Source organism: Aethalodelphis obliquidens, unplaced genomic scaffold, assembly GCF_003676395.1.
Source record: "Aethalodelphis obliquidens isolate GAN/ISIS:26980383/991018 unplaced genomic scaffold, ASM367639v1 scaffold12, whole genome shotgun sequence".
Classification (NCBI taxonomy): domain Eukaryota; kingdom Metazoa; phylum Chordata; class Mammalia; order Artiodactyla; family Delphinidae; genus Aethalodelphis; species Aethalodelphis obliquidens.
In genome coordinates, this window is record NW_020837956.1 from 22,313,408 (window position 1) to 22,341,310 (window position 27,903).

At 40.1% G+C, this 27,903-nt stretch overlaps 2 protein-coding genes across 10 annotated transcripts in view; one reads left to right on the plus strand and one right to left on the minus strand.

Annotated features, from left to right (window-relative positions):
- On the plus strand, nt 1-11,444 carry SUPT7L (SPT7 like, STAGA complex subunit gamma). Of its 6 annotated transcripts, none has more exons than XM_027113546.1 (6): nt 1-1,076; nt 1,543-1,632; nt 1,794-2,412; nt 5,837-6,161; nt 7,068-7,305; nt 8,876-11,444. In XM_027113546.1, exons 3-6 carry the CDS (start codon nt 2,000-2,002, stop codon nt 9,136-9,138), a joined length of 1,239 nt encoding a protein of 412 aa, XP_026969347.1. In that variant the 5' UTR covers nt 1-1,076; nt 1,543-1,632; nt 1,794-1,999; the 3' UTR covers nt 9,139-11,444. The 6 variants fall into 6 exon arrangements, with proteins under 6 accessions (XP_026969347.1, XP_026969345.1, XP_026969346.1 ...); XM_027113544.1 differs by having other exon boundaries at nt 1-184; nt 976-1,076; nt 1,543-2,412; XM_027113545.1 differs by lacking the exon at nt 1,543-1,632.
- The window catches only part of GPN1 (GPN-loop GTPase 1), a 23,017-nt gene continuing 5,949 nt past the window's right edge, over nt 10,836-27,903 (minus strand). For 3 of the 4 annotated variants that reach the window (XM_027113531.1, XM_027113533.1, XM_027113532.1), the window contains exons 3-14: nt 26,949-26,988; nt 26,115-26,181; nt 25,355-25,392; nt 21,882-21,960; nt 21,581-21,675; nt 20,575-20,620; nt 19,784-19,930; nt 18,975-19,057; nt 17,623-17,662; nt 16,888-16,978; nt 13,718-13,825; nt 11,517-12,201 (exon numbers count right to left, since the gene is read on the minus strand). In XM_027113531.1, coding sequence (XP_026969332.1) covers nt 12,116-12,201; nt 13,718-13,825; nt 16,888-16,978; nt 17,623-17,662; nt 18,975-19,057; nt 19,784-19,930; nt 20,575-20,620; nt 21,581-21,675; nt 21,882-21,960; nt 25,355-25,392; nt 26,115-26,181; nt 26,949-26,988 — 920 coding nt within the window. In that variant the 3' untranslated portion in view covers nt 11,517-12,115. Of the gene's footprint in view, nt 12,202-13,717; nt 13,826-16,887; nt 16,979-17,622; nt 17,663-18,974; nt 19,058-19,783; nt 19,931-20,574; nt 20,621-21,580; nt 21,676-21,881; nt 21,961-25,354; nt 25,393-26,114; nt 26,182-26,948; nt 26,989-27,903 lie in introns of all 4 variants that reach the window. The other variant, XM_027113530.1, reaches the window with a different exon arrangement.

Here is a 27,903-nt window from a genome sequence, read left to right on the forward strand (position 1 = left end):
GGCCTGACGCGACCCTTGTCTCGGGCCTCTCGGAATCGTACAGCCGCCCAGCCCCGCACCTGCGACGTGGCAGTCCATAGTGGAGCCTCCTTGCCTCGGTCCAGGTCCAGATGTCCCTGTGTCATGGCTGCCCCAGCATTAGGGGACCCCAGGACCCTGTGATTGGCGCCTGCGCCTGCTGACGGTGACGGAGGAGCCCCCCCTAGGGACTTGGGCATTGCTTGTGGTTGGTGTCTGTCCTTCGTGCTCCTTTCGGTGAAGCTAGGGGAGAGGGCGATTTTTGTTGTCACTTGGTTCATTCATTTATTCGTTTGTTCTTTTATTCTTTCCGAAACCAATTAATGAGGCAGCATAGTGTAGTTGTTAAGAGTGCAGGCCCTGGAGCCTGGCCGTGTTGATTTTCCCTCTCAGCCATTTCTGACATTAGGCAAGACAGTAGGCCTCAGCTTCCACATCTGCAAAGTGGGGTAATAATAGTATCTACTTCATAGAGAAGTTGGGAGATTGGAATTAACAGTAAAGGCAAAGCCCGGCATGTAGTAGGCACTCACTGTACTAAGATCACAGTTGTGAGAGCTAGATGGAAGAATAAAATTGAGATAAGTACTAGTTTAAATATAGGGATAAATGTTGTGATGGAGACATGCAAAGTGCTGTGAGAATATGATGAAGGGAGTTGTACTGGGGAGGTGATAGAGGGTGGTGACTTAAGCCATACTTAAGAATGAATACAAGTCTGCCAGGGATGTGGTGGGTGTCAGGGCATTTCTGGCAGAGATCACATCTTTAAGCTGTGAAAATGCATGGCATTCTCAGCCTGAGTAGTCTGATACTGGTAGATCTAAAGTGATCATTTTCTCCAGGAAGTTCCTCCTTTGTGTTTTCTCACTGCACCAGGTCTGTGTCTCTAGAACAGCTCTTACCACACATTTTAATATTGAAATGTCCTTTTTATGTTTTTCTCCCTCACTTCAGGGTAAGGATCTTGCATTAGTCTTTATCTCTTCACATGATACCTGGCATTCGGTAAATGTTTGTTGAATTTGAAGAGACATATGGGCAATGAATCTGGAAGGGTGAGTTGAAGCCAGACTGTAAACGTTGTTGAATGGTAAACCAAAAAAATTTTGACTGACTTTTTTCCAATAGGCAATGAGTTTAAAATATTAATTCTAGCATTACTGTAGAGAGTAGATTAGATATAAGGAGAGACTGAAGGAAGGGATATTCGTTAGGAGACAGCAGATATCTCAGATTCTTCCCTGTATACGTCAAGTTGAATGCATAAGACCGTTTAGGTTAGTGGTTCATAAATTTTTCCACCAGGACCAGTTAAAGGTTCCCATGCCTGGCATTCACAAATTAAGAACCACCTCAGGAATTCCCTGGTGGTCCAATGGTTAGGACTCGGCATTTTCACTGCCCAGGCCTGGGTTCTATCCCTGGTCGAGGGAACTAAGATCCTACAAGCTGCATCAAAAAAAAAAAAAGAACCACCTTTTCCTATCTTTAACTCTATTCCCTTTTCTCCTACTAATCCAGGACAGATGTGTCAAGATACTCTGAGAAGTATTTGCCTTGCAAATCGTTCAGGACTGGGTATGATGGCAGTTCTCGTGATGAGTTAGTAGGGTGAGATGGAAAATATGGACACTATAGCCCCCGATACTCTTGCAGCTATTAATCTACTGATGACCCAAACTCTACCTTGTGGTTCAGTCCAGTAAGAATTGTCCTAGTGTGTGATTGTGATGACTGGCATCTAACAGTTATATTTCTCTTAATTTCTTCAGGGAGAACATCCTTGGTCCTACAGTGTTGCTGACACTGACATTTTTCTAAGTGGTCTTGAACTGCCTACTTTTTATGTAAATAACTGGCTAGACTTCATATTTTTCACTACAGAAGCCCATAACCTGCAGTTGCTAGAGATTTTAAAACACTGCTTTTCGGATATCATCTATATTTAACTTGAAAGCTCTTCCTTTCTTATTCCAAAATGTTGAGATACTGGGGAGAGATACCAATCTCATCAAGCCAGACCAACAGAAGTTCCTTTGACTTGCTCCCTCGGGAGTTCCGACTGGTAGAAGTCCATGACCCACCCCTGCACCAACCCTCAGCCAACAAGCCCAAGCCCCCCACTATGTTGGATATCCCCTCAGAGCCATGCAGCCTCACCATCCATACCATTCAGCTGATCCAGCACAACCGACGTCTGCGTAACCTCATTGCCACAGCTCAGGCCCAGAACCAGCAACAGACGGAAGGTGTAAAGACCGAAGAGAGTGAGCCTCTTCCGTCCTGCCCTGGGTCACCTCCTCTTCCTGATGACCTCCTTCCTTTAGATTGTAAGAATCCCAGCGCCCCATTCCACATCCGGCACAGTGACCCAGAGAGTGACTTTTATCGGTAAGGCAAGGCTTTGCTATATCTTACTTTTCTCAAAAAATCTTCCCAACAACTGTGTTAAGCAGGTAATCACATTTCCAGGAGGAAACTGAGGATGAGAGTAATTGCCTTGGCCAAAGTTGTTCAGGTAATTAGTGGGAAGTCTAGGACTTGAACCCTGATCTTCCGAATCCAGAGTCTGTTATTTTTTTATTTTCTGATGCAGCAAATATTTATGGAGTGCCTAATATGTGCCAAGCACTTTACTAGGAGTAAGTGCTACACTAGTTTGTAAAATAGGCCATGGTCGCATAGTCCTCAGAGTCTAGTCCTTCTGTTTCATTAAAAGGTATAATATGGGTTTAGCTCAGTGCCCTTAAAATGAGATTCATGGACTTATTCTCATACTATTAGGAATCTCCAAGTTCTATACAAGAATTTTTAATTGTGTATTTTCATTTTGATAACATACTTTAAGAAATAATAATAGAAAAATGTTCTTGATCCTTGCTACTCAAAATCTGGTCCAAGATCAGCAACATCAACATCACCTGGGAGCTTGTTAGAAATGCAGACCTGCTGAATCAGAATTTTCATTTTAACAAGACCTCCAGAATGTTCATAAGTATATTTCAATTTGAGAAGCCCTGCTCCAGGTCCTCTGAATGACTGCCTTATAACCTAGGGCTACTACTAGGTTTCGGTGTGAAAGTTTGCATTTGGTGCCAAATAATTACTGTTTCCTTTTCATTTTGAACTTTGTCAGACCTATAGAAAAGTTTAAATAGTATGACACACACCCAAATACCCTTCACCTGGATTCACCAATTGTTAACATTTTGCCACATTTACTTTCTCTCTCTCACGTATGTGTAAGTGTATATACACACATTTACACACAAATATACAAACATATATATATACATATACACATAAGACCTTTTTTGCCAAATATTTTAAAGTTGCAGACATTGCAATATATCACCCCTAAATTCTTCAGCATTCTTTCACCCCTAAATTCTTCAACTTATCCTAAGAATAAGGAAATTTCCTACACAATCCCAATAACCATTATCACGTCAAAGTAAATGAACACTAATTAAATACTATCATTTAATATGTCTGTATTCAGATTTCTCCAGTTGTCTCCAAAATATCTTTTGTAGGTATGTTTGTTCCCAGTCCTGGACCTAACAAAGATTCACGCATTGCATTTGGTTGTTATACCTCTTCAGTGTTTTTTTTTGAGGTATAGTTGATTTACAATACTATATTAGTTTCAGGTGTACAACATCATGATTCAATATTTTTATAGATTATACTCCTTTTAAAGTTATTATAAAATATTGGCTATATTCTCTGTGCTGTACAATATATCCTTGTAGCTTATTTATTTGATACATAGTAGTTTATACCTCTTCATCCCCTTCTCCTATCTTGCCCTGCCCCTCTTCGCTCTCCCCCCCTGGTAACCACTAGTTCGTTCTCTATATCTGTGAGTCTATTTCTTTTCTGTTATATTCACTAGTTTGTTTTAGATTCCACATAAAAATGATATCATACAGTATTTGTCTTTCTCTGCCTCTTTAGTGTCTTTTAAGCCAGAATAGCTTCCCCCTTTTATAATACATGATATTAATCTTTTTTAAGAGTTTAGGTCACTTGTAGGCTGTCCCAAATCAGACTGGATTTGCTGATTATTTCCTCAAGATTAGATTCAAATGAAATGTTGGCAAAAATACTACATAAGTAATATTGTATATCACTTAGTGCATCTGCCTATTGATGATAATAGTTGCTACTATTTTAATTGTCCCAAACTAATGAGAAAAGAACAGAAATAGACTTGTTAAGTAAGGCTTGCAGTTGGGCCAGAAGAAGGCCAGAAAATGTCATGGTGTATTGTCTAATCAAAGGCTCTGAAGACATTGGAATAGTGAAAAAGCGAGGGAGAACTGTGTCGTTACATGCTTGCCCCGTGTTAGTATAGATGTGCCTAACTTCAACACACTTACTCTGTGGGAATCAGTACCAAGTTTACATTTTGAGAGCAATTTACCTTTAACAAAATAATATTGTCTTTCATATTAAATTGATGCTATTATTTAGAATTTGTACTTTTGTGACAATTTTCTAATTTTAATTGTTAGGAAGATTCTGTGAACATCAGAAGTTTAAACGTAGTTTGTTTTATACATATTTAAGAAACGGTGTACAAAAATAATTTGCATCAGCTATGGGGGTACGGGAAGAATTATTTTCCTTTGAAATGGGTCCACATATTAAGCAAAGCAATACTGATTTAGCTCTGTTTATTAGGCACTTCTGAAGCCTTTAGCTTTTGGTCCAGAGAGACTGGCCATGGGAAACGATGATGCAAACAGTGAATGAAAAGTTATTAGGCAGTTGGTTTTCTTATGTTCCAATTATTATGTGAGTTACAGTAGTTGCTACTGAGCAGATAACAGCAGCATGGGTGTGCAGCTCCTCAGGCACTCTGTACAGCAAGCACAGGGTGACGCATGCCAAGTATGGACCAGGGAAAAGTAATTTTCTGTACCCTATCTTTTTTTTATCTATTTACTTTGTCAGAGGGAGGCAGAAGATAGGAAATTTCAGGAAAGCGGGTAAATTGTTAGGAGCTCATTAAAAGTTATTTTTAGGAGACCAGACAGTTTTTTGAGGTTTTTTATTTTGTTTGGGAAAGATTAGGATCTTTGTCATAGTGATTAGGCGCAAAACAGTGTATTATTAAGAACATGGGATCTAAAGGCAGAAGCTCTATCACTTAATAATACCCAAAATCTTTTGGCAAGTCAGCCCCTCTGAACTTCATTTTCTTCACCTGCCGGATAGGAATATGAAGAAATATGGACCCCTACCCACTTCACAGCATAAAACAGGATAAAAATGCTTTGTAAGCTATATATGTTTTAAATTGCTTTTATAAAATTGAGTTCCTTTCCCAGCTTTACAAATGGTCTGTTGTAGTTAAATAAGAATCTCCTAATTGGGCCTGTGAATTTCTAGAAGTCCATATATTGCCCAGCATGTGAGGAACCTATGTTCTGGTGAAATAGAGCACCACTGAGCAGTATCTGAGCTATACTCTTAAAATTAATCATATCCTAAAAGTGATCAAAATCCAGCAGTTGTTATAAGGAGAAGGAAACTTCCTTTTCACCATATACCCTTTTATACTGTTTACTACAGGCATCTATTGCCTGTTCAAACCTTATGTAATTGGAGCAGCTCAGGGATATGACTGTGGGTTGTTGAGACAGGCCCTGACAGCAACAAGATGGCACTGGGCTATGTAACCTGCCTAGAATTCCCCTGGAAAGCTGAGCCGGTGGTTTGATTGGGATTGTAAATTTCCTAGGGAGACAGGACAGGTCACCCCTTTGCAAGAGCACTAATAACACTAGCATGTCTCTGCTTTCAGTGGAAAAGGGGAACCTGTGACTGAACTCAGCTGGCACTCCTGCCGGCAGCTCCTCTACCAGGCAGTGGCCACAATCCTAGCCCACGCAGGCTTTGAGTGTGCTAACGAAAGTGTCCTGGAGACCCTAACTGATGTGGCACACGAGTATTGTCTTAAGTTCACCAAGTTGCTGCGCTTTGCTGTGGATCAGGAGGCCCGGCTGGGGCAGACTCCCTTCCCCGACGTGATGGAGCAGGTTTTCCATGAAGTGGGCATTGGCAGCGTGCTCTCCCTCCAGAAGTTCTGGCAGCACCGCATCAAGGACTATCACAGTTACATGCTGCAGGTGAGAGGACCCTGAGGAGAAGTGGGTAAAGATGTGTAATCTAGGGGTGTCCAGCAGGATCCCTAACACTTGCTCTAGGGTGCAGAGTACAGGGTCTTGGAACAGAGTGGACTTACCCTGCTTTCCTCTTCGGCCCTGGCTGTGTTCCACTGGCCTCATCACTGACGTGGCCAGACTCAGGGGTCTCCTTTAGTCAGTGAAATTATAGCATGTGGTTAGCATGCTTTTATTCAACGAATATTTATTGAGTGCCTATTGTGAGTCAGGCACTATGAGATTCAGCAGTTAACAAGTTCCTTGAGCTTGCACTCTTGTTGAGAGGGAAACAAAAACAAGTAAACAAATAATGATCAAAATCATTTCAGACGGCGTTAAGTGCTATGAGAAAAACAAAACAGTGAGGTGATGCTGCCCAAGGGTGGAGTGTGGTGGGGGAGACACCATTTTTGGTTAGAACCAGAAATATCTGAGCTCTTCAATCCTTGTGGCCTGAGGCATTTTGTTCACTGTTTCGGTTTCCCCAAATCTAAAATATGGTAAGGAATTCTTAACACCCAGTTGTCTTTGCTAAGCGACCCAGATTTCCTACAGTGTTCATCATCCACCTGTGGTACCTATGTCGAATCTTAATTTTTATAGCTAAAAATGTGATCTTTTGTCCCAGTTCTGATATAATAGTCTAAATATTTTTCACCTTTATGTACCTTTTAATTAATGACATACACATTCTCTGCTAAACAGATATTCTTTACATGTCTCTGTCATTTACGAATTTCAAACTCACATTCCTTCCTTTGGCAGTGATGTTTTATGCATATTCATATTCTGTTGGCTTTTCCGTGGATGCCACAAGCTGACTATCCAACTTGCTTTTAACTTGGAAAATTGACTCTTGCTTGCCAACAGATTAGTAAGCAGCTCTCTGAAGAGTATGAAAGGATTGTCAATCCTGAGAAGGCCACAGAGGACACTAAACCTGTAAAGATCAAGGAGGAACCTGTGAGCGACATCACCTTCCCTGTCAGTGAGGAACTGGAGGCTGACCTTGCTTCTGGAGACCAGTCACTGCCCATGGGAGTCCTTGGGGCTCAGAGTGAACGCTTCCCATCTAACCTGGAGGTCGAGGCTTCACCACAGGCTTCAAGTAAGAGAAAACAACTTACCCATTTTGATTCTGGGAGATCTGCCAGTCTCAGTACTTCTTGCGTTTTGGATTCAAACTCTGGAGATGGAAGAACAAAAGTGGGGATGGGCAGGAGAATGGAAAGTCTGAAAACGAATATAGCTTCACTGATCTACAGATACCAACATTCTCTTTGTAATTAAGGAAGAAAGAACTAGCAGAGCTTTACAGACATTCTTTAAAATTATTTCTAGTTAGGATGTAGATGCAATAAGTGATTACCAGAGTTAATTCAGCTGACCCAGCTGGGTGGGCAGATGGCCTCCTGTCCTCTGTATTCTGGTCTTTCCTGCTGCTTGGACTGAATTGATTAAGGCAACTTCCAGATAGATGGAGTAATGTTAATTGCTCAGGGATGTTTGAATAGTTGGGGTTCCTTGCTAAAGTACCCCCCAACAAGTTGGAACTGAAAGGAATTGAAATAGGGCAACCCAGTTACAGGCGGCTGGCCTCTTCTTCCAGATAGACCCTGTGATTACCTTCAGAACTAGATGACTTGATCCCTAAGTCAGTTAGATTGCAAATTAGTCTAGACGCTCAGTTCTTTACAAATATAAATTGTCATGTCATCAATGCACAAATGATGCAAATAGCCAGTCCTTCAGTGTAGCCTAAACAGAATTAGGCCACATTTTTTAAAGTATTGGGCAGAGAGCCTTTCACCATGGAAGACGTAATAACCACAGAACAGTGTTGCTAGAAGACACAGAGGCAGGAGAGCCAAAAAGAAATTGTTGCAGATGTAGGGGTCATGTCTCTTTTCAGCAGTCTGGGAACAGCTGCCAGCATTTCGTACTGGTCATTAACTTTTCATAACGTGAGAGAGGACCAGGGACCCAAACACAAGGCAGGAAAACAAGACAGCCCCATAAAAGGACAGGCCAATGTAACACCTGACTAAGAGCCCATGGTTGTGCCTGCCTTTGAACCATGAATCTTTCCACGAGCATAGTTTTACTTCCCTAGTTTAGGGAAAATGGAGGCGGATGAGCTGGGGTAAAGGAGGGTGAGGAAGTGGAAAAGAAGATATTTAGAGTTGGTAACTGTTTGAGCAGAGAATAACCACCATATTCTCCAGCCAAGTAGAGAATCAGAGTGAAAACTGACCTCAAAGGTCATCAGTTGGCCCTGGGTGGTGCGTGTCTCCTACTTTGTTCCAGCCTTTTTTTTTTAATAGATTTTTTTAAACAAATTTATTTTTTTTATTTATTTATTTTTGGCTGTGTTGGGTCTTCGTTGCTGTGCACAGGCTTTCTCTAGTTGCGGCGAGCAGGGGGCTACTCTTTGTTGTGGTGTGTGGGCTTCTCACTGCAGTGGCTTCTCGTTGCAGAGCATGGGCTCTAGAGCACAGGCTCAGTAGTTGTGGCGCACGGGCTCAGTTGCTCCGTGGCATGTGGGATCTTCCCGGACCAGGGCTCAAACCCGTGTCCCCTGCCCTGGCAGGAAGATTCTTAACCACTGTGCCACCAGGGAAGCCCTGTTCCAGCCTTTCTTACTGCTAGTTAGTTCTACATTCTTCTTCCATTCCCAGGTACAGAAGTAAATGCTTCACTTCTTTGGAACTTGGCCCACGTGAAAATGGAGCCGCAAGAGAGTGAAGAAGGCAACGTCTCTGGGCATGGCGTGCTGGGCAGCGATGTGTTCGAGGAGCCCATGTCAGGCATGAGTGAAGCTGGGATCCCCCAGAGCCCTGATGACTCAGACAGCAGCTACGGCTCCCACTCCACTGACAGCCTCATGGGGTCCTCCCCTGTTTTCAACCAGCGCTGTAAAAAGAGGATGAGGAAAATATAAGGCAAAGAGGGAGAGTTTCTCTCCAGACCTACAAGACCCAACAGAAAATCTTGATGTATTCTAATTCGTTTCCATAAACAGTGATTTGACTTTTATTCTTAAACACAGTGGATTTTCCTGATATCAGTGGAACTGGATTTAACCAAATAAGTCTGCTTTTTCCTTTTGCCTCCAGTTTTTGTAGTTTTCCACAACAACCAAGCTACCTTTCACAGACATCATGACACTGGGATGGTAATCCAGAGACCAAAGCACTGTCCCTGACATCTACTGTGTGACTAGACAAGTGACTTAGCTTCTCTAGAGCTGTTTCTCTTGCACAACTGAGAAGAATCATACTGCTTTTACCTACCTTGCAGAGATATTATGAAGATGGAGATGTTGTTAAGCCTCAAAGCTGTGCTTGAATAGACTCACAAGTAAATATATGCTGGTATCAGATGTCAATTTTTTTTTAACTTGCTTCATTTTTGGTCGAAGTCCTTGGGAATCCAGTGCTAATACCTAACAGGAAATAGCTAAACATTGCATAGCTTATCTATCAGTAGTCTTGTTTTCAAACTGTTTTTGCTGCCCATGAGGTCGCCTATAAAGTCAGAGTGGTCTGTGGTAAACAGGCTTTTTGCTTTTTCAGACAGCCCTCTACTATCTCAGCCACATATTTTCTTCTGCTCTAGACTTATTCCATGTATTTCCACCATCTTTATTTTTTTATTTCCATTCAGATTTTTTTTTATATTTTCACCATGTACACTTTTTGGTTGCTCCATTCATTTTTCTCCTTTGTGAATGAAGCAAACAGGACCTGTCCAAGGACAGGCTCGTGCCTATTTCATTTGCTGCATCTGCTTGGCCATCAGAGAACAGTCCATTCCTCTGCCAGAATTCTGTCTGCACATTGTGTTTCTGCTGGATGGGCAGCCGCCAAAAGGGTAACAGTATGCACCTTTCTGCTTTACATCGTGTCTTGAACAACTTTACTGCTCTTACTCATCCATAGCAGTACCTGCCCTGCTTGGCATCTGATAGTCTCGACCAGTATTTATGAAGTAAATGATGTAGCACTGGAATAATCAGGAGGAATTAGCAAATGTGTGCATGTTAAATACTGCTGAAGTTTGGTTTGGGGGTGCAGAATACAAGTCTTGTGAAAGTTAGAGCACTCCTTTAGTGGAGACCAGAAATCAAGGCCCACATCATTGAGTGCCTTAAATATCCAGCACTGAGAATAAATATGAATGCAATAGCAACAAAATGAGGTTATAATTTAAACTGTTACCAGATCATTTATAAGTTTGCTAATTGTACATCCTTGGCACATTTATCTAAACCCTTCCTGTTCCAGGCTTAGCTTTATTTTTGCTTATTTATTGATGAAAGTACACATCAGGTGGTCAGTTTCCATAAATTAGCCACCTAGTATTTAATTCATTCACTTAGCAAACATTTGTTGAGTACCTATTATGTACTGGGTCCTCTGCAAGGGATACACAGATGAGTAAGACTGTCTCTGCCCTTATGGAGCTTATAGCATAGGCCAGACAAGTTCCTCTTTAAGTAAAAAGTATACAAAGGCACTAAGGGAAAAAATCAGGTATGTTCAGAGTTTTGCCGTGCAAATGGTTTCCTCTCAAAGAACAGGTTCAAGTTTTTAGACCAGTGGTTTCCATTAGTTACAGAATACTGAAATTAATACTTCATGTAAAGCAAAACACTTTTATTTATTTTTAGAATGTTAGATTGGAGAATAGGCACCAGATGGTCAAGGTTGGGGTACTCTGATAAAGCAGGTGATAAGCACATTGATATCTGAGATTCACCTGGCCTAGAATTACGTCATAGGCTGTTTGAGTTAGAATATTGTTCTGAACTTAGCATGCATCAGAATCCCCTGGAGGCCTTAGTAAAACGGACTGCTAGGCCCCACCCACACCCCCCCAGTTTCTGATATAGGGCTTGAATGTCCCATCTTTAGTAACTTCCCAGATGATGCTGCTGCTTCTGGTCCAGAGACCACACTTTGAGAACCACTGATCTGGAATACAGGTTAGGCAGGGATAAAATTCCTTAAGAGAAATGTATAATGTTATAAGATACTGTGAAGAATGTGGAGGCAAAGCAAACCCTTACCAGGGCTGTTATATATGGAATGTGCAACTGACCCAAATCTGTGGACTTTGAGTAAATCACTAAGGATACACTGCATTAAGTTAAAGTACAGTACAAACAGGGCCTGGCTTTGTACCTGGTTACTAGGTGTGGTACGTACATGGAACTTTAGTAAACAACATGTGGCTTTAAACCTCTCTTCTGAACTGCAGTGACTATTTGTGATAATTTTCTTATTTGAAATTATGACAGGCAGGCTTACAACAAAGTTAAAATTAAAAACTCTTTATCCAAGTCACCATCTAAAGTAGAATTCTTATTCGTTAACAATGTTTTGCCCACTTTCTTCAATGAACCTGGTGTTCTACAATAAGCTACCCAGTCTGAGGCACATTTCATACCAAGACTGATTGATTGCCAAGGAGACTCCAGTGCCAAGCTCTGGACAAGCTCCTGTTTCCCCCTCTCTTTCTGCTAAAAGGAGGGGAACTCGTGGTGCAGGTTCAAAGGCAAGATGCTGGAGAAGTAGAGGCTACAGATCCAGCCCACTAAGTTCTCTCTCTGTTCTGTCCATCAGCAGCAAAAGTATGTGTGTTCAAATGATAAAACTTGCAGTTTTAGGCTTGAAGGGATATGAGCATCCAAAACCAGAATATCCTTCCTTGCATAAATCCAAGGAAAATGCCAAGGGGAATCAGCATCTACCTGCCAGGTCCAAATGTATTCTATCCCTGGCTTCATCTGAGTCAGGAGATTTCACTAGTAAGAGAAACTGCTATCCTGAACAAAATTGTCCTTTATAGTAGCCCCCAATCAGAGATAAGGATAGTCCCTTCACACAGAGTTCCAAAATTTTGGACTTTAGAAACTATTTGTTGTTTCTCTTCCAGTACTGTGCCATTGATTCTTGCATAAAATTCTGGAATGCTGGCTCTTCACGGCTTTCCTCTGTAACTGCAAGGAAAAAAGAAGGTTAATTCTTTTTAAACTCTCCCGTTAGACAGGTGGATTAGAGCTGCTGTCACCCATCCATCAGAAATAGTACCTTTGACCCTTGAACAACACGGGTTTGAACTGCATAGGTCCATGTATAAACGAATTTTTTTCAATCGTAAATACTACAGTACCACACGATCCACAGGTGGTGAAATCCACGAATGTGGAACCACAGATACAGAGGGCCAACTATAAGTTAATTATACAGGGATTTTAAACTGTGAGGAGGGTGGGTACCCCTAGTCTCCAAGTTGTTGAAGAGTCAACTATATTTCTAAGACACTGTATGTCCACTTCTCCCAATAAGGAAATATCTCCTAGAAGCAGGCTGTATTTATCATGTTGCCCAAAATGTACAATTTCTTTGACCTGTAAGTGGGGAGAATACCTCCTTCATAAAGTAATTAAAATGAGGTCCCACTCCTACATATTTTTAACTGAGAGAAATGAAAACCTCTGTCCACAAATACCTGTTAATGAATGTTTAGAGCAGCTTTATTCATGACAGCTAAAACCTGGCAACAACCCCAGTGTCAATCAGCTGGTGAATGGATAAACAAAGGTACATCCACATAATAGAACTATTACTCAGCAATAAAAAAGAACATATTACTGACACATGCAGTAACATGGATGGATCACAAAAGCATTACACTGAATGAAAAAAGTCAAATGCAAGTTAAATACTGTGATTCCACTTACACAACATTCTGGAAAAGGCAAAATTATAGGAATAAAAATCAGGTAAGCAGTTGCCAGGAACTGGTGTGGGGGAAGGGACTGAATAAAAGCGAGCCTGAGCGAACTTTTAGGGTGATGGAAGTGTTCTGTTTCTTGATTATAATGGTAATTACAAAACTATACGTATGTATTAAAATTCATCAAGCTATACACTTTAATAAAAGGGTGGGATTTATTGTTTGTAAATTATACCTCAATAAATCTTATTAAATGATGCAATTTACGTGTTAGTATCCAGCACACTGGAATAAAGAGAAGTTTGCTCTTGGGCACAGCTAGGACCTAAAAGCGTTGTTTCAAGAAACAGATTCTGTCCACAGTCCATAAAACTATGCAAAGTGGAACACTTTTGGGTTTCCAGAGCCATTCTATCTTCAATGCTACAGTCCCTTCTGACTGGTTTAGGTCTGCTGAGGCCTCCTTTTGTATTCTTAAAACAATGATTACAATAAACAATCCTGGATTCCTCAAAATTGAGTTAGGACCTAAAGATGAGAAGACACAAGACTAATAAAAGGCCGTAATCAAGCTCAATATTAACCATTCAGTAGGAAGGCCAGGAACTTTGAATATATGGAACTCCTTCCTGGTGCTGCATCCTTTAGCATGTCCTCTCTCCCCTGTAACTGGCTTCACGCTCAAGGTCTTCCCTCAGTAGCAGGAAGCTCCCGGGCAAACAATGAAAGAATAAGCAGCTGTTCTGTTCTCATGAGCCACCTCAGCCACCTCTCACCTCTGTGGTCAATATCTTCAGTATCACTGTCTGCTTCCTCATCCTCTTCATCCAAGGTTCCCCGAGTCAGGATCAAGTCAGAAGGGTCCATCACAGGAGGTAAGCTGCCTACATAGAAAACATCTATCACTAGCATGTCATGAACATAGGCCTCCTCAAAAAAGTGATTTTGAATCGATAAGTATGATTAAAAACTGGCAGGATGAAAGTGATCATGAAAAAATGCACGATCTTATCTCTTCTAAATGTACAGTTAATACCACTTAACATTTCTACACTAGTGTATTTCACAAAGTGCTTTCATGAGGCCAGTAACCCAAGAGGTCTCATTTTCTTTTTTTTTTCTTTTTTTTGCGGTACTCGGGCCTCTCACTGTTGTGGCCTCTCCCGTTGCGGAGCACAGGCTCCGGACGCGCAGGCTCAGCGGCCATGGCTCACGGGCCCAGCCGTTCCGCGGCATGTGGGATCTTCCCGGACCGGGGCACGAACCCGTGTCCCCAGCATCGGCAGGCAGACTCTCAACCACTGCGCCACCAGGGAAGCCCCCAGAGGTCTCATTTTTAAGTTGAGGAAAATAACTCTCAAGTAGCTTGTCTTCATAGTAATAGTAATGTCATTTATTTGTACTAGCTCTCAGCTTAGAAGAGGCTATGGTTTTTCCTATGAAGGCTAAAGACATTTGAGCAGATCCAGTGTGCTGATAAGTCAAGAGTAAAAGTGTGGAGCGTGGAACTCACTTAACTGGTAAACCCAGCCAGGTTCCAGCACCTAATCCACCAAGTGGCTTTGCTGTTCTCTACTAGACCTATAGCAATAGCTATCATTAACAGAACTTTACTCCTTTAAAGGCCAGTCCACCAATGAGTGTGGGAGGGTGAGTGTGTATATATTTAAATTTGAGCACCAACCTAGGAACCCCTAGAGAATTAATGACAAAACTAACTCAAACAATAAAAAATGTCAGTAAAGTAGCAGAATAAAAAGACTAAAATACAGAAATGAAAAGCCTTCATAAACACAAACATAACCAGTTAGAAGAAAAATCCCATTTTCAACACTAACGAAGATACAATCCTTGGGAAAAATTTAACAAATTTAACAAAACCTACATGAGGAAAACATTCCTGGAAGACATAAAAGTAGACTGGACAAATATAAACACATTCCTTGTTCTTAGACAGGAAGAGCAACATCAAAGAGATGTCAATTAATTAATTAATATAACACAATCCCAATAAAAATATCAAAGAGGTTTTTTAGCGAGCTACATTAAGTTGATACTAAAGGTCATTTGGGAAAACAAACAAGCAAGAATAGTCAGGGAAACACTAAAAAAGAAAACGTTGAGGAGGACTAGCCCTAGCAGATATTAAAACATACTATAAAGCCTCTATATGTAATTAAAGCCACACAGTAAAGGCACACAGTCTAGAGGAATAAAATAGGTAATCCAGAAATACATCCAAGTACATATGAAACTTTAGTATATGATACAGGTAGCATCTCATCACTGGGACAAAGGTAGACTTTTTAATAAATCATGTGGGTACAACTATTTATGAAAAAGGTAACACTGACCTATACCTCTCACCATACCCAGGAATAAACCCTAAATGGATCAGGGTTCCAAATGTAGAAAATAAAACCATACAAGTACTACAGTAAAACATGAGTGAATGCCTCTTTAACACAGGTGTGGATAAAGGATTCCCAACTATGACTCAAAACCAGGTGCAATAAAAGATAAATAAATTTGACTACATCAAATTTATACAAAACGAAACAAACTTTTGCATGGCAAAATAACACCATGAACGAAGTCAAAGGGCAACTGACAAACAGGGAGAAAATATCTGCAACATGTATCAGGAAAATGAAGACTATCCCTACCTAGATTAATGTATATTAAAACTAATGGGTAAACATTTGAAAATTAAAAGTACATTTATCTAATCAAAGCATCACCCCACAAAATACTTATTATGAAGGGAAAAATAACTTTATGATGAAAAAACCTGGCAGACACCACTTTAAGTAAGTGATCAAAGACAGCTCATCATCATGTACCTTGTGATATGATACATGGAAAAAACACTTCACATCTGTTAACTTCTGCTAAAAAGGAGCCACCTGAATTGAACCATGAGGAAACATCAGACAAACCCAAATTGAAGAAAATTCTACAAAAATGTAAGTACCATACACTTCAAAAATATCAATGTCATGAAATGCAAAGAAAGACTAAGGAGCCATTCCAGATTAAAGGAAAATAAGAGACGTGACAACTAAATGCAACACAGATCCAGAACCTTCTCCTGCTATAGAGGGCAAATGGCTACGTCTAAATAAGGTCTATACATTAGATAATAGGAACGTGTCAATGTTAATTTCCTAGTTTTTGATAACTACAATGAGGGTATATAAAATAATGCCCTTATTTTTAAGAAAAACTCAAGGGTAAAGGTGCATCATGTCTGCAACTTACTCTTAAACGATTCAGAAAAAAGTTATATATAATATACAAATATTTTATACGTATACTTATATATTTATATAAAATGTAAAGCCAAACATATATAACAGAAAGAATAAAGTAAATGTGGTAGATGTTAACATTTGGTGAATCTAGCTGAAGGGTATATGGCAATTCTTTGCAATTCATGAAACTCTTCTGTAAATCTAAAATTAGGCCAAAATAAACAGTAAAAGAGGGGGAGGATTAAAAAGTAATTAAAAAAAAAAGTAGACATCAAGTATCTTGCCAAAGTAAACCAAAAACTACCTGAAGAGAAAGAATCATCATATACATATGTATAAAAGTATAAACACAGATAAGATAAATGTGGTATGAGATGATTCCTCGTTAACACAGATGTTAGATATAGGTATGTCCGTAGGTATATATCTACATCTGTACACTTCAAAAATGTCAATGTCATGAAATACAAAAACAAAGGATCCATTCACGATTAAAGGAGAGGAAGAGACAACTAAACACAATGCAGATCTAGGATTTATCTAAATTGACTGAAGAACAGATAGATAGATACACTATACAACATTTACTTTATCCTTTTCTCTTTCTCTCCCTTAAACATAAATACCTACCTACTAAGTGGAGACAAGTGTACCCCGCTCTTAGTTCCTAACACCAGAAGACCCTCCAGTACCTGTGGCAGTCCCGGTGTCCAAGGCTATAGAGCCCATATCTTTCCGAAGTCGTTCCAGTTGTTCTTTCTGCTGCTGGCTCTGTGCACTGGCCTACATACACAGAGGAAAATGTTGTCATATTAAAAAAGGAGGCCCAAGTTAGATGCCAGACTTCTAACTGGAGATGACAAATTATACAAATACTAGAGGCAGATAAGGGATGGCTGATGACAGAAACATTGAGCAGTGTGGGCCCAGATTAGCAGAAGTTCATTCCGGAGGGCTCTGCAGACTGTATTAGAGGTTTCAGAAATTAGACACAAAATCATCAAAAGAACCCTCAAACAGACACAGCAGGAAGGCTCAGTGATAAGATGTCCAATGTAGCCGATGGAGATAGGACACTTCATCATTTGGGGTAAGAGTTGTGAACTACCCTCTGTTCTTAAACAAAATTCTACAAGTAGCCTTTAAATGGACCTTGGAGTAGGGGTGGAGGTATGGCACAAGAAGGGCTCAGCATATATAAAAGGAAAAATTACTGATTTTTATTACTTCAAGTATAGAGAAGAAAAATAATTAAGGGCCTTTCTGCATCCAGACAGCATACGTACAAATTTACAGGTTTAAATTAACAAGTATCTAAAGGATACATTGAGAACCAAAACAAAAGCATTTATGGCAGAAGGATTAGTACATAGTTTGAGATTGTTTATTCAGTGGCCCTAAAATACACAAATAGCCTCTTTTCTTACCAGCGATTTCTTCAGACGTTCATATTCAGGACGATACTCTCTGGAAAGAGAAACACTTTCTAAATCCCTTTGATTAATAATCTATCCTGTCCCCGCCTCCACATCACTTCTATTTTCCTAGTACTTTGATAATAACAAAAGATCTTATGTCACCATACATCAGATGTAACAAGTCTTAGTCACTGAGATTCTATCCCTAAGGAATTAAAAGCCAAGGTGCCTGCCCCCTCCCTGAAATCAGCAACAAGACAAAAGACTGACTGCTGATCTGGGAAGATCAACTCTGGGGAGACCATGACCAATGAGTTCACCATTCACTTGGATAAACATGAGTAAAAGATGTTTAAATGATGAGTAAAAGAAGCTAGGCCTACTGGGCTCAGGAAGCCCAATACATAATTATGTCGTTTATCTGGGCAACCATGAAAGGATATAGAAAAGAGTCTATCCTGAGGCTTTGATAACACATGCAAAAAAACAAAACAAAACAAACAAAAAAACGAACCTCATCTGATGAATAAAAATCAAAATAATGTTTCTGAAAAACCACAATGTGGCTATTAGGCTCTTGCTAAGTATGAAGCTTGCTAGAAAGCAGCCAATTATCAGGCCTAAGGAAAGTGTATAGGTGCTATGACTCCACTTTGCTTTAGATAAATGGAACTCCAGTATTAACCAAGAAAATAGTTATAACAATCATTTATTAAGAAATATGCTTACTACATGTCAGCAATTGTGTTAGGTGCTTTAGATATATTATCTCAAATAATCCCTACAACGACCTTAACAACAAATGCTATTACCCTTCATCTATAAATGAGGAAAACTTGCTAAGGTTACACACTTATTAATTGGAGGAAAAAGAAATCTAAACCATGTCTATCTGACTCCAAAGTCTATGTTCTTCATCAGGGGTCAACCAATGTGGCAAACAGGACAAATCCAGCCCACTGCCTATTTTTATAAATAAAGTTTTATTGGAACACAGCCACGCCATTTGTTTAGGAATTGTCTATAGCTGCTTTTGCACCACAATGAGAGTTGAGGAGTTTCAACAGATAATACAACCCACAAAGCCTAAAATATTTAACACCTGGCTTTTTACAAACAATGTCTGATGACACCTGTTCTTCATCATTCAATACAGTGAAGATTTTATACTCCTATTCTTTTTTAAAAAAAGTTAACAGCTACTTGTTAACCCTAAGTGTGATCAGATCCAGTGCACATCTGCATGGCAAATATAATACAAACACCATGAAAACCAAAATGTTTTGCCTGGCAAAACAGCTATCATATCAGACCTGTGGGTAACTAAGAGTGCCATCACTAGAATGTTCCTTTATCCTCACCTTTCATATTCTTCTGTGGCACTGGCAACTTGCACGAAGAGTTCATCTAAGCCTGTACCCAGAACAGCAGACACTCCCACCACCTGCCAAAAGCATCATTAATACCACTGAGGAAACAACTGTATATTTTTAAATGGCATATATTATTTGGCTCAAATTTCATAAAATCTTCACAGAAGAGGTTTGGCTACTTTAAGAAGTCTCTGGCAAAGAATGAAGCTAAAACAAGACAAAATGGCATACCTACTCAAGAGTGATGGAAATAAGTCTATGGAAAATAGAGAACTGAGAAAGATAATTAGGATCAAACAAGCAGCAGTTCATCTATTCCCTATCAAATCAAACCACAGTCTGTTCTCTATAAAAATTAGTATCTCAATGTCTTCGCTTGGGCAATTAACATACTTGCTGCTACCCACACCCACTTTTGCTTACACAAATCTTACCCATCCTTCAAAGCACACCTATATTGACTATATCCTCAAAAAATCTCTCACTTCAAAAGTGATCTACCCCATCCCCACTATCAGGCCCAACTTTTAATCTTTCTTAAGATATCACAATATAAGTTACTACAATATATCATGTTTTAACTCTGCGTTTAGCCTTCTCTCCTAACTAGACCATAAACTCTCTGAGGGTAGGGTCCATATCATATTTATCTTTTAAGTCTCCAGTTTTTAATAAGTCATGCCTTAAAAATTATTTTTCAGAAGGTAATGAACTTCCTTTCCAAAATAGGTTCAAAGCCAGCCCTTTGGGTTATGAGGTTATCTGGAGAGACCAACAGCATAAGCAAGAAAGTTTACCCTGAGGGAGCTGTAAAACTCATCTAACACGAGGCTCATTGAACGAGTCAGGTTACTGACGTATGTAGTCTCTTGATTCAAGGCATCTTGGAAAGCCTCAAAATCCTGCATCCATTCCACTGCAAAGCTGTGATCAATGATGTCAGTCTGTACCAGAGAGAAGTCAACTATCAGCAACCAGGGATGAGGTCAGACATCAAACAACGGCAAAAAAAATTTTTTAATTGATGACAGCAGAGAGCAATAATTCATGTATTTTCTTTCTCTGCTTCCCCCATTTCCTCCTCCACTGCAACAAGTCACAAAGAGCCAAGACTGCTGTGCAGTATAAATAATTAAATGAAGATCTGTATATTCTAGGTTAGAACAGACCTTCACTATCCACTGCCAAGTGACCATGGCCACAGTGGAGGCCAGTACCCTCCAGGCTCTGAAGTCAAGTACATAGTCTCTTGCATCCTAGCCAACAACAGAGAAGTTTTGGTTTTGTTTAACTGCCACTTCCAACAGACTAGCAGTCCCTCCCTCATTTACACAGTCCCAATCCTGAGGGATAACCTATACGCTGTGGACCAGGGGCTACTCTATCTAGCCTAAAAAAACTTTGGAAAAGAATCAGCAATATATATTCATTCGATTTGACTGAATCCATTTCCTAGAAGTGCTCATGACTTTGCTTCAGGTTAGCTTAAATCTGCTCTCCAGCATCTGAAATAATCCTTCTCACCTACCCAAACACAAGGTTCTGATGAAAACGAAACATTCAGTCACAACAGGAAGAATCCACTTACTTTATTCATGACCACAATAAAAGGCAGCTTGGTTTTGTACAAGATGCTGAAAATCAAACATTGAGGCATTATTAGTAAAAGCACTTAAGCACCTGCTTGCCTGTTATCTGATGGAACTGAGTAATAAATAGGGAGATGGGTTCAGACTCTAAATGCAGGTATCCATTCTTACACAGCACTCACATATTCTCCCCTCCCAAGCAGGAAACTACCACTACCATCAAGCAAACAACACACATACACACTCTCTCCTTTTCTTAGAGTAATAATGCTTTGGTACTGATCCTGGTTGTGTGTGTGTGTGTGTGTGTGTGTGTGTGTGTTTCACCAAATTAACTGTCTTTTAAACAATTAATATGAAGACAAAATCATGCTATCAAACATCAGATTTCTATCTAGACTAAGATTTCTTGTGTTTAACAGGAAGGGACATCCCTAGTCATAACAGAAGAGACAAATCGGGGTGATTGTTTTTGCATACCCCCAAAATAAAATTCAGCATTAATAATGGTCTGCCTTGCTCCTAGGTCTAATGCACTAATAAAGCCTAGTGAGGCATGTCCTTCCTCTCCTAATGGCACCACACTTGGGAAAACACGTGCATTTAGAATCATGGATGAATCTTTTTATTCAGCCTCTCCTCATGTTATAATTTCACTCTTCCTATCACAACACAGAAGAAAGGCATTTAGACCAGGGGCTCTATTCTATTCAGAACTGGATTTCATTCAACTTGGGGCAACTGCCAGAAGGTTCATATTCATTCATCACCTATTCTGTAACAAGCAAGGGAGGAAGATGAGAAGTGGCTGATAAGAGAATGCCAACAGTATATGTGCTTCCTTTCCCGCCCTAACCCAGAGCCCCTCCCTAACCCAGAGCCACTAAAGTGAGTGGCAAGCCTGAATGAAAACCTAGGGGTAAGCACTCAGGACTCAAAAATGATGGAAAAGAAGTGGAGACTTCATACCTTGACATAATACTATGCCCAACAATAACGCATTACCTGCAGGCATAGAGCATATTGGACATGAAGGTCACTGGGTTGATACTTCGAGATGTGTCCATTACATAAATGACAATCGTTGGAAACGAGGATGCCTAAAGCCACAAAATAATCAAAGCTTTAGTCAGAGGGTTCTTGACCTGTCCCCAAATTCTTCTCCTACCTTCCGTGGCAAGGAAGAACCACTATAGGCAGGTGTGCAGAGCTCTATGACTCTATCCCAAATAAGATCCCAAGCAATAAGAAGCTTTTCTTGTCTGGCTCTCTACTTACCCTGAGTAACACGTCCTAGAATACTCACCAGGGCCTCAGTGATGATTGTCCCAGAAGCTGACCAGGTGAATACCTCAATCTGTCCAGGTGTGTCAATCAAGACATACCTGTGTCAAAAAAGACCATTAAAGAAGTTTTCATTTATGCATTCTGAAAGATATTCTATCCCACAAAACATTAACATCTGGTTACTCAAGACTGAAATAACCTCTTCTCACTGTCAAGTCTCACTTCTTCCCATTGCCCTTAAAGTGCATACCACATTCCCCTGGGTTTTGTTCAATGTCCAGTATTCAGGCTCATTGGCAGGAGCACCAATACATCACTGCTGCAAATGATCACAGAGAAAACTGACAGTTTTAGAAACACACTGCATTAAAAATGAGAGATAAGCAAAACCAGAGTGTAAATCTCTTGGGAAACCATCTGGTTACTTAGGGGTGGGGTTGGAGGAAAATGGAGGGAGGGAGAAAAAGAATAAGAAAGTGATAACTAAAGAAGAGGGTCTCTTATTGAGGGAATGAAACGTTCTAAAATTGATTGTGATGATGGCTGTACAATTCTGTAACTACACTAAAAGCCACAGAATTGTACAATTTAAATGGGTAAATTGTATGGCCTATGAACTATATCTCAATAAAGCTGTTTTTAAAAAAGCAAAGATCCACACATACATGGACAATTAATTGACAACAAAGGAGCCAAGAACATACAACGGAGAAAGGAAAGTCTCTTCAAGAAATGGTGTTGGGAAAAACAGACAGTCACATGCAAGAGAATGAAACCAGACCACTCCATACACAAAAATTAACTCAAAATGGATGAAAGACTTGAATGTAACACCTGAAAACATTAAATAAATTTCTGGAGGAAAACATAAGGAGTAACCTCACTGACATAAGTTTCTGTGGATCTGACTCCAAAGGCAAGGAAATCAAAAGCAATAATAAACAAATGAGACTACATCAAACTAAAAAGCTTCTGCACAGGAAAGGAAAACATCATCAAAACTAAAAGGTGGGAATTCCCTGGTGGTCCAGTGGTTAGGACTCAGCGCGTTCACCACAGTGGCCCAGCTTCAATCCTGGTCGGGGAACTAAGATCCCGCAAGCTGCCGGGCATTGCCCAAAACAAAAAACTAAAAGGCAAGCTACTGAACAGCAGAAATTGCAAATCGTATCTCTGATTAGGGATTGGTATCCAAAATATATAAAGAACACATACAACCCCAAAACAAATAAACAACCCGATTCAAAAATGGGCAGAGGATCCGATTACGTAGACATTTCTCCAAAGACACAGATGGCTAAAAGGCACATGAAAAGATGTTCAACATCACTAATTATTAGGGAAATGCAAATCAAAACCACAATGAAGTATCACCTCACACCTGTTAGAATGGCTCTTACCAAACAGATAACAAGTGCTGAAAAGGATGTACAGAAGAGGAAACCCCCGTAAACTGTTGGTGGGAATATAAACTGGTGCAGCTACTATGAAAAACAGTAGAAAGATTCCTCAAAAAATGAAGGATAGAGCTAACTGTATGATCCAGTGATTCCACTTCTGGGTATTTATCCAAAGAATATAAAAACACTAATTAGAAAAAATATATGCACCCTTATGTTCATTGCATCATTATGTACAGTAGCCAAGACGTGGAAGCAACCTAAGTGTCCACCAATGGATGAATGGATAAAGAAGATGTGGTATATACACAGTGGAATACTATTCAGCCATAAAAGAAGAATGAAATCTTGCCATTTGCGACAACATGGATGAACAACATGAGGGTATTATGCTAAGTAAAATAAGTCAGAAGGAAAAAGACAACTACCATATGATTTCACTCACATGTGGAATAATCTGGAGGAAGGAAGGAAGGAAGGAAGGGAGGGAGGGAGGGAGGGAGGGAGGGAGGGAGAGAGGGAGGGGAAGGGAAAGGGAAGGGAAAGGGAAGGGAAAAGGAAGGGTAAGGGAAGGAAACCAACCAACCAAAAGCAAGCTCACAGATACAGAGAACAAATCCGTGGTTACCTGAGGAAAAAGGGGTTGTGGGTGGGCAAAAAGGGTGAAGGGGATCGATTGTATGGTGACCGATGGTAACTGGACTTTTGCGGGGTGATCACTTTGCAGTGTACACATGTTAAATTACAATGCGTATCTGAAACTTATTTTTAAAAAAGCAAAAAATTTGAATAGACGTTTCTCCAAATATATACCAATGGCCAAGAAGTACACTAAAAGATGCTCAACATCTGGACTTCCTGGTGGCGCACAACTTTGTGAATATACTAAAAACCACTAAACTGTATACTTTAAAAGAGTGCACTTTATGGTCTGTGAATTCATATTGCAATAAAGCTATTACTTTAAAAAACTACTCTTGTATGATCCTATTTTTGTAAAAACACCTTATCCATCCATCCTTCTATCTATGTACACATGAATAGAAACGCCTGGGATGACAGTCACTGATAGCAATAATGATAATAATGATAGCTATTTCTAGTGACAAGAAGGGTGATAGTTTCATCTTTTAAATACTATGCATGGTAGGAATTATTTATAGTAATAAGCCTATATATCCTTTTTACAAAAATAATAAATTATCTTCCTTTCTTTTAAAAAAGCAAACCTATTAAAAATTTAACAACAGTTCATTGTGGGTAATGATAATAAGAATCTCCTATTTTATATTTTGATGCTTTTTAAATTAAAAAATATCCCCTCTGAATCATGTAAATTATATTAATTTAAACAAGGATTAGGGGTTTCCCTGGTGGCGCAGTGGTTAAGAATCCGCCCACCAATGCGAGGGACAAGGGTTCAAGCCCTGGTCCGGGAAGATCCCACATGCCGTGGAGCAACTAAGCCCCGTGCGCCAAAACTACTGAGCCTGCGCTCTAGAGCCCGCAAGCCACAACTACTGAGCACGCGTGCCACAACTACTGAAGCCCGCGTGCCTAGAGCCTGTGCTCCGCAACAAGAGAAGCCCCCGCTCGCCACAACTAGAGAAAGCCCACGTGCAGCAATGAAGACCCAGTGTAGCCAAAAATAAACATAAAAAAATAATAAAATAAAATAAAATAAACAAGGATTAGAAAGGTATTTCATAGACTTTAATGCCAACAAGCAAGAGAAGGCAAGTGGACAAGTGAATGTGGACTCAAATTCTCAAAATACCTCCTAAGAAGCTGGGAACATATACCAAAGTGATTGGGGGTGGGATACTATTAAATTGAGCTCTACACTGTAGAGCATCTTGTCGCTTTTATTTATTTATTTATTTTGGGCCACACCATGGCTTGTGGGATCTTAGTTCCCCAACCAAGTAGAGCATCTTAATGATTGTCTTCTTGCCAACAATTTTTTCACTTATCATGGTTTCATCTCAAACTACACCCTCTCAGAACTTGATAGTAACCCAAAATTCTTCAAAAAACCTAGAAACATGTCAACTACAGAGTAATAAATAGGCATTAGACTGAAATCGCTTACTTAGACATGTTCTGGGCCTTCTCAATAAATTTCATCACCTAAAAGAAAAAAACGCCAATTACAACAGAATCCAAGTTCAACAAAAAAAATCACAGGGCCCTCTCTAGAGTGGCCCACCTGCAGGCACCATTAACGATTGAACCTCTGTGTTCTCTGTCTGAGGACACCAACTAACGTGCTCATGGAACCAAAGAAACATAGCCACACCTGCCGTACCACAACACCCTGGAGCACAGGGCAAGGCCTAAGGAGCTGAAGACTTGATCTGTCACCGCCAAGTCTCTCTCTTGGTGCTTCAGTAAAGCGTTAACAGCCTGAATCATTGAGTGAAATCGGGGTAAAAAATCAGTGATTGCCAAACACTCTTAAGGAAGTGGAATGTGACAGAGAAAACATAACAAGATGACAACAATTTGTCACAAGTGAAAAGCCCCATAATTGTTCCATTCCCTGCCTGGTAGCCCATCCCACTCCCCATCCCTCCACCCCACCCTCAGGGTAACACTGCAAGCCAATAACAGATCAAGAAGAGAACCCAGGTCTCTTAGGTCTTTACTGGCCGCCACAACGTTCAATGTGAAGTCTCTCACCACGTTGATCATCCTCTCATAGCCTACTTCTTTGTCCACCAAAATGCCTCCTTATATTCTGTATTGACATTGAGGTTGACTGCCCTTCTTTCCCAGTGTGATCAAGCTAAGGCATTTAAGAGTCACAGGTTCTGACACAGCCATGTCAATGTAAATAGAGACAGACATACCTGATCAAATCTGGTAGCAAAGAGATTGAGTGAGGTCACTATGCCACCATTGGGTCCAAGTCCATACCTAGACACTAAGTTGAGGATTTAAACTGCTTATAGATCAATTTAGATGATAAAGTTTATTATCTAGACAATCCCTCACAAAAACAGCGTAACGTTAGTGTTCAATTGACTAGTATGTATCACACAATCTTAACCTCATAGGGAAACATTCACTATCGATGTCTACCTCATTCATCGTTTAGAAATGGCCAGGTGAAATGGGGTCAAAATGGAACAGACAGATGTATCAGGCATTGACAGCCTGATGGCATTATCCATGAAGATCATTTATATACCACTCTTAGCTCTGATCCTCACTCATCAAGCCACCTGAGGATTAGAATTAGTCTTCCTATCTAGACTTACCTATAGGGAAAGTACACATTTCACACAGCAATGTACTAAGAGTTGATCTTACTAATCTTTGAGCTTCCCAGTCTAAGGGGATGGTGATCAATGGATGCATCCACCAAGACAGTACTCCCTTGTGGGACCCAGGCACGCCACCAGCTAGCGTCTCCTTCTCTGTGCTAATTACAACAGCCTGCAGTTCAGGACAAAGGCAGAAAACGGAACTCACAAGCTGAAATAGGATTTCTAATCACCTACAATGCTTCTCCCCACATTCATCTTCCCTCCTCTTCATAAAATTACCTGAAAACAATCGAATGCTTTTGCTAGTATATTTCACAAGGGAAGGCACAAACACTTTTTTCAAAGCTACACAATACACAGACAGTAAGTAGCCAGGGATGAGCCAAAAACCAAAGTAGATGTGAAAAAGGATACTGTTTCATGACTTCTTTATACTTCACAGTGTCACGAATATCTGGAGGGAAAAAAAGAGAGAATGAAATGGAATTTAACACGTAAGAAACAATACAGTTTGAGACTCCCCACCTATAATATCTAAGCCAACAGACCTCTCAAGTCATCTCTGCTTCCTCTGAGCAAACAAATCAGTTTCTCTCTTAGCATCCAAGGTACTTTTCCAATCTGTTTTCTAAATTTTCAAGCTAAGATCACTGAATTGTAACAGCAAAAGAAGCAAGTTCAGGAAGAGACTAGGAGGACAAAAGGTACCCTGCAAGTACCTTCCCTCCCAGCAAGAAACTGAAACTAGCTTCTGAGGCTTCTATTGTCAGCACTGTCTTCTAGTAACTTCTCCAGCTTCACACTGGCCAAGGACAACTGCCAAGTAACCCAAGAAGAATGTTAGGCTAGGAGCTCTCAAGTTATGGTAGGGATGTTGGAGACAAAGAGAAAAGTTTTATACAACTTAAATACCTTCTCAGTGACCATATACACAGAAAAAGGGAGCTAAATAAAGAAAAAAGGTTTATTTCTTGCTCCTTGCTTACTGGTAACAAAGGTAATGCAGACAACATTTTTATAAAGGCATTAACTTGGTAAGTGGATGGGTGGGGAGAGAAATAGGTGATGGAGATTAAGAGGTACAAATTTTCAGTTACAAAATAAATGAGTCATGGGGTGAGATGTACAGTGTGGGGAATACAGTCAAAAATTATATAATACCGTTGTATGGTGACAGATATTAACTAGACTCATCATAGTGATCATTTTGAAATGTACATGTATTTCAATTTACTATGTTGTATACCAGGAACTAAATACTGTGGCAGGTCAATTACACTGCAAGACAGACAAACCCACAGAAAAAGAGATTGGATTTGTAGTTACCGATCTACAAATCGGTAGAGGGTGTGGAGGGAGGGACAATTGG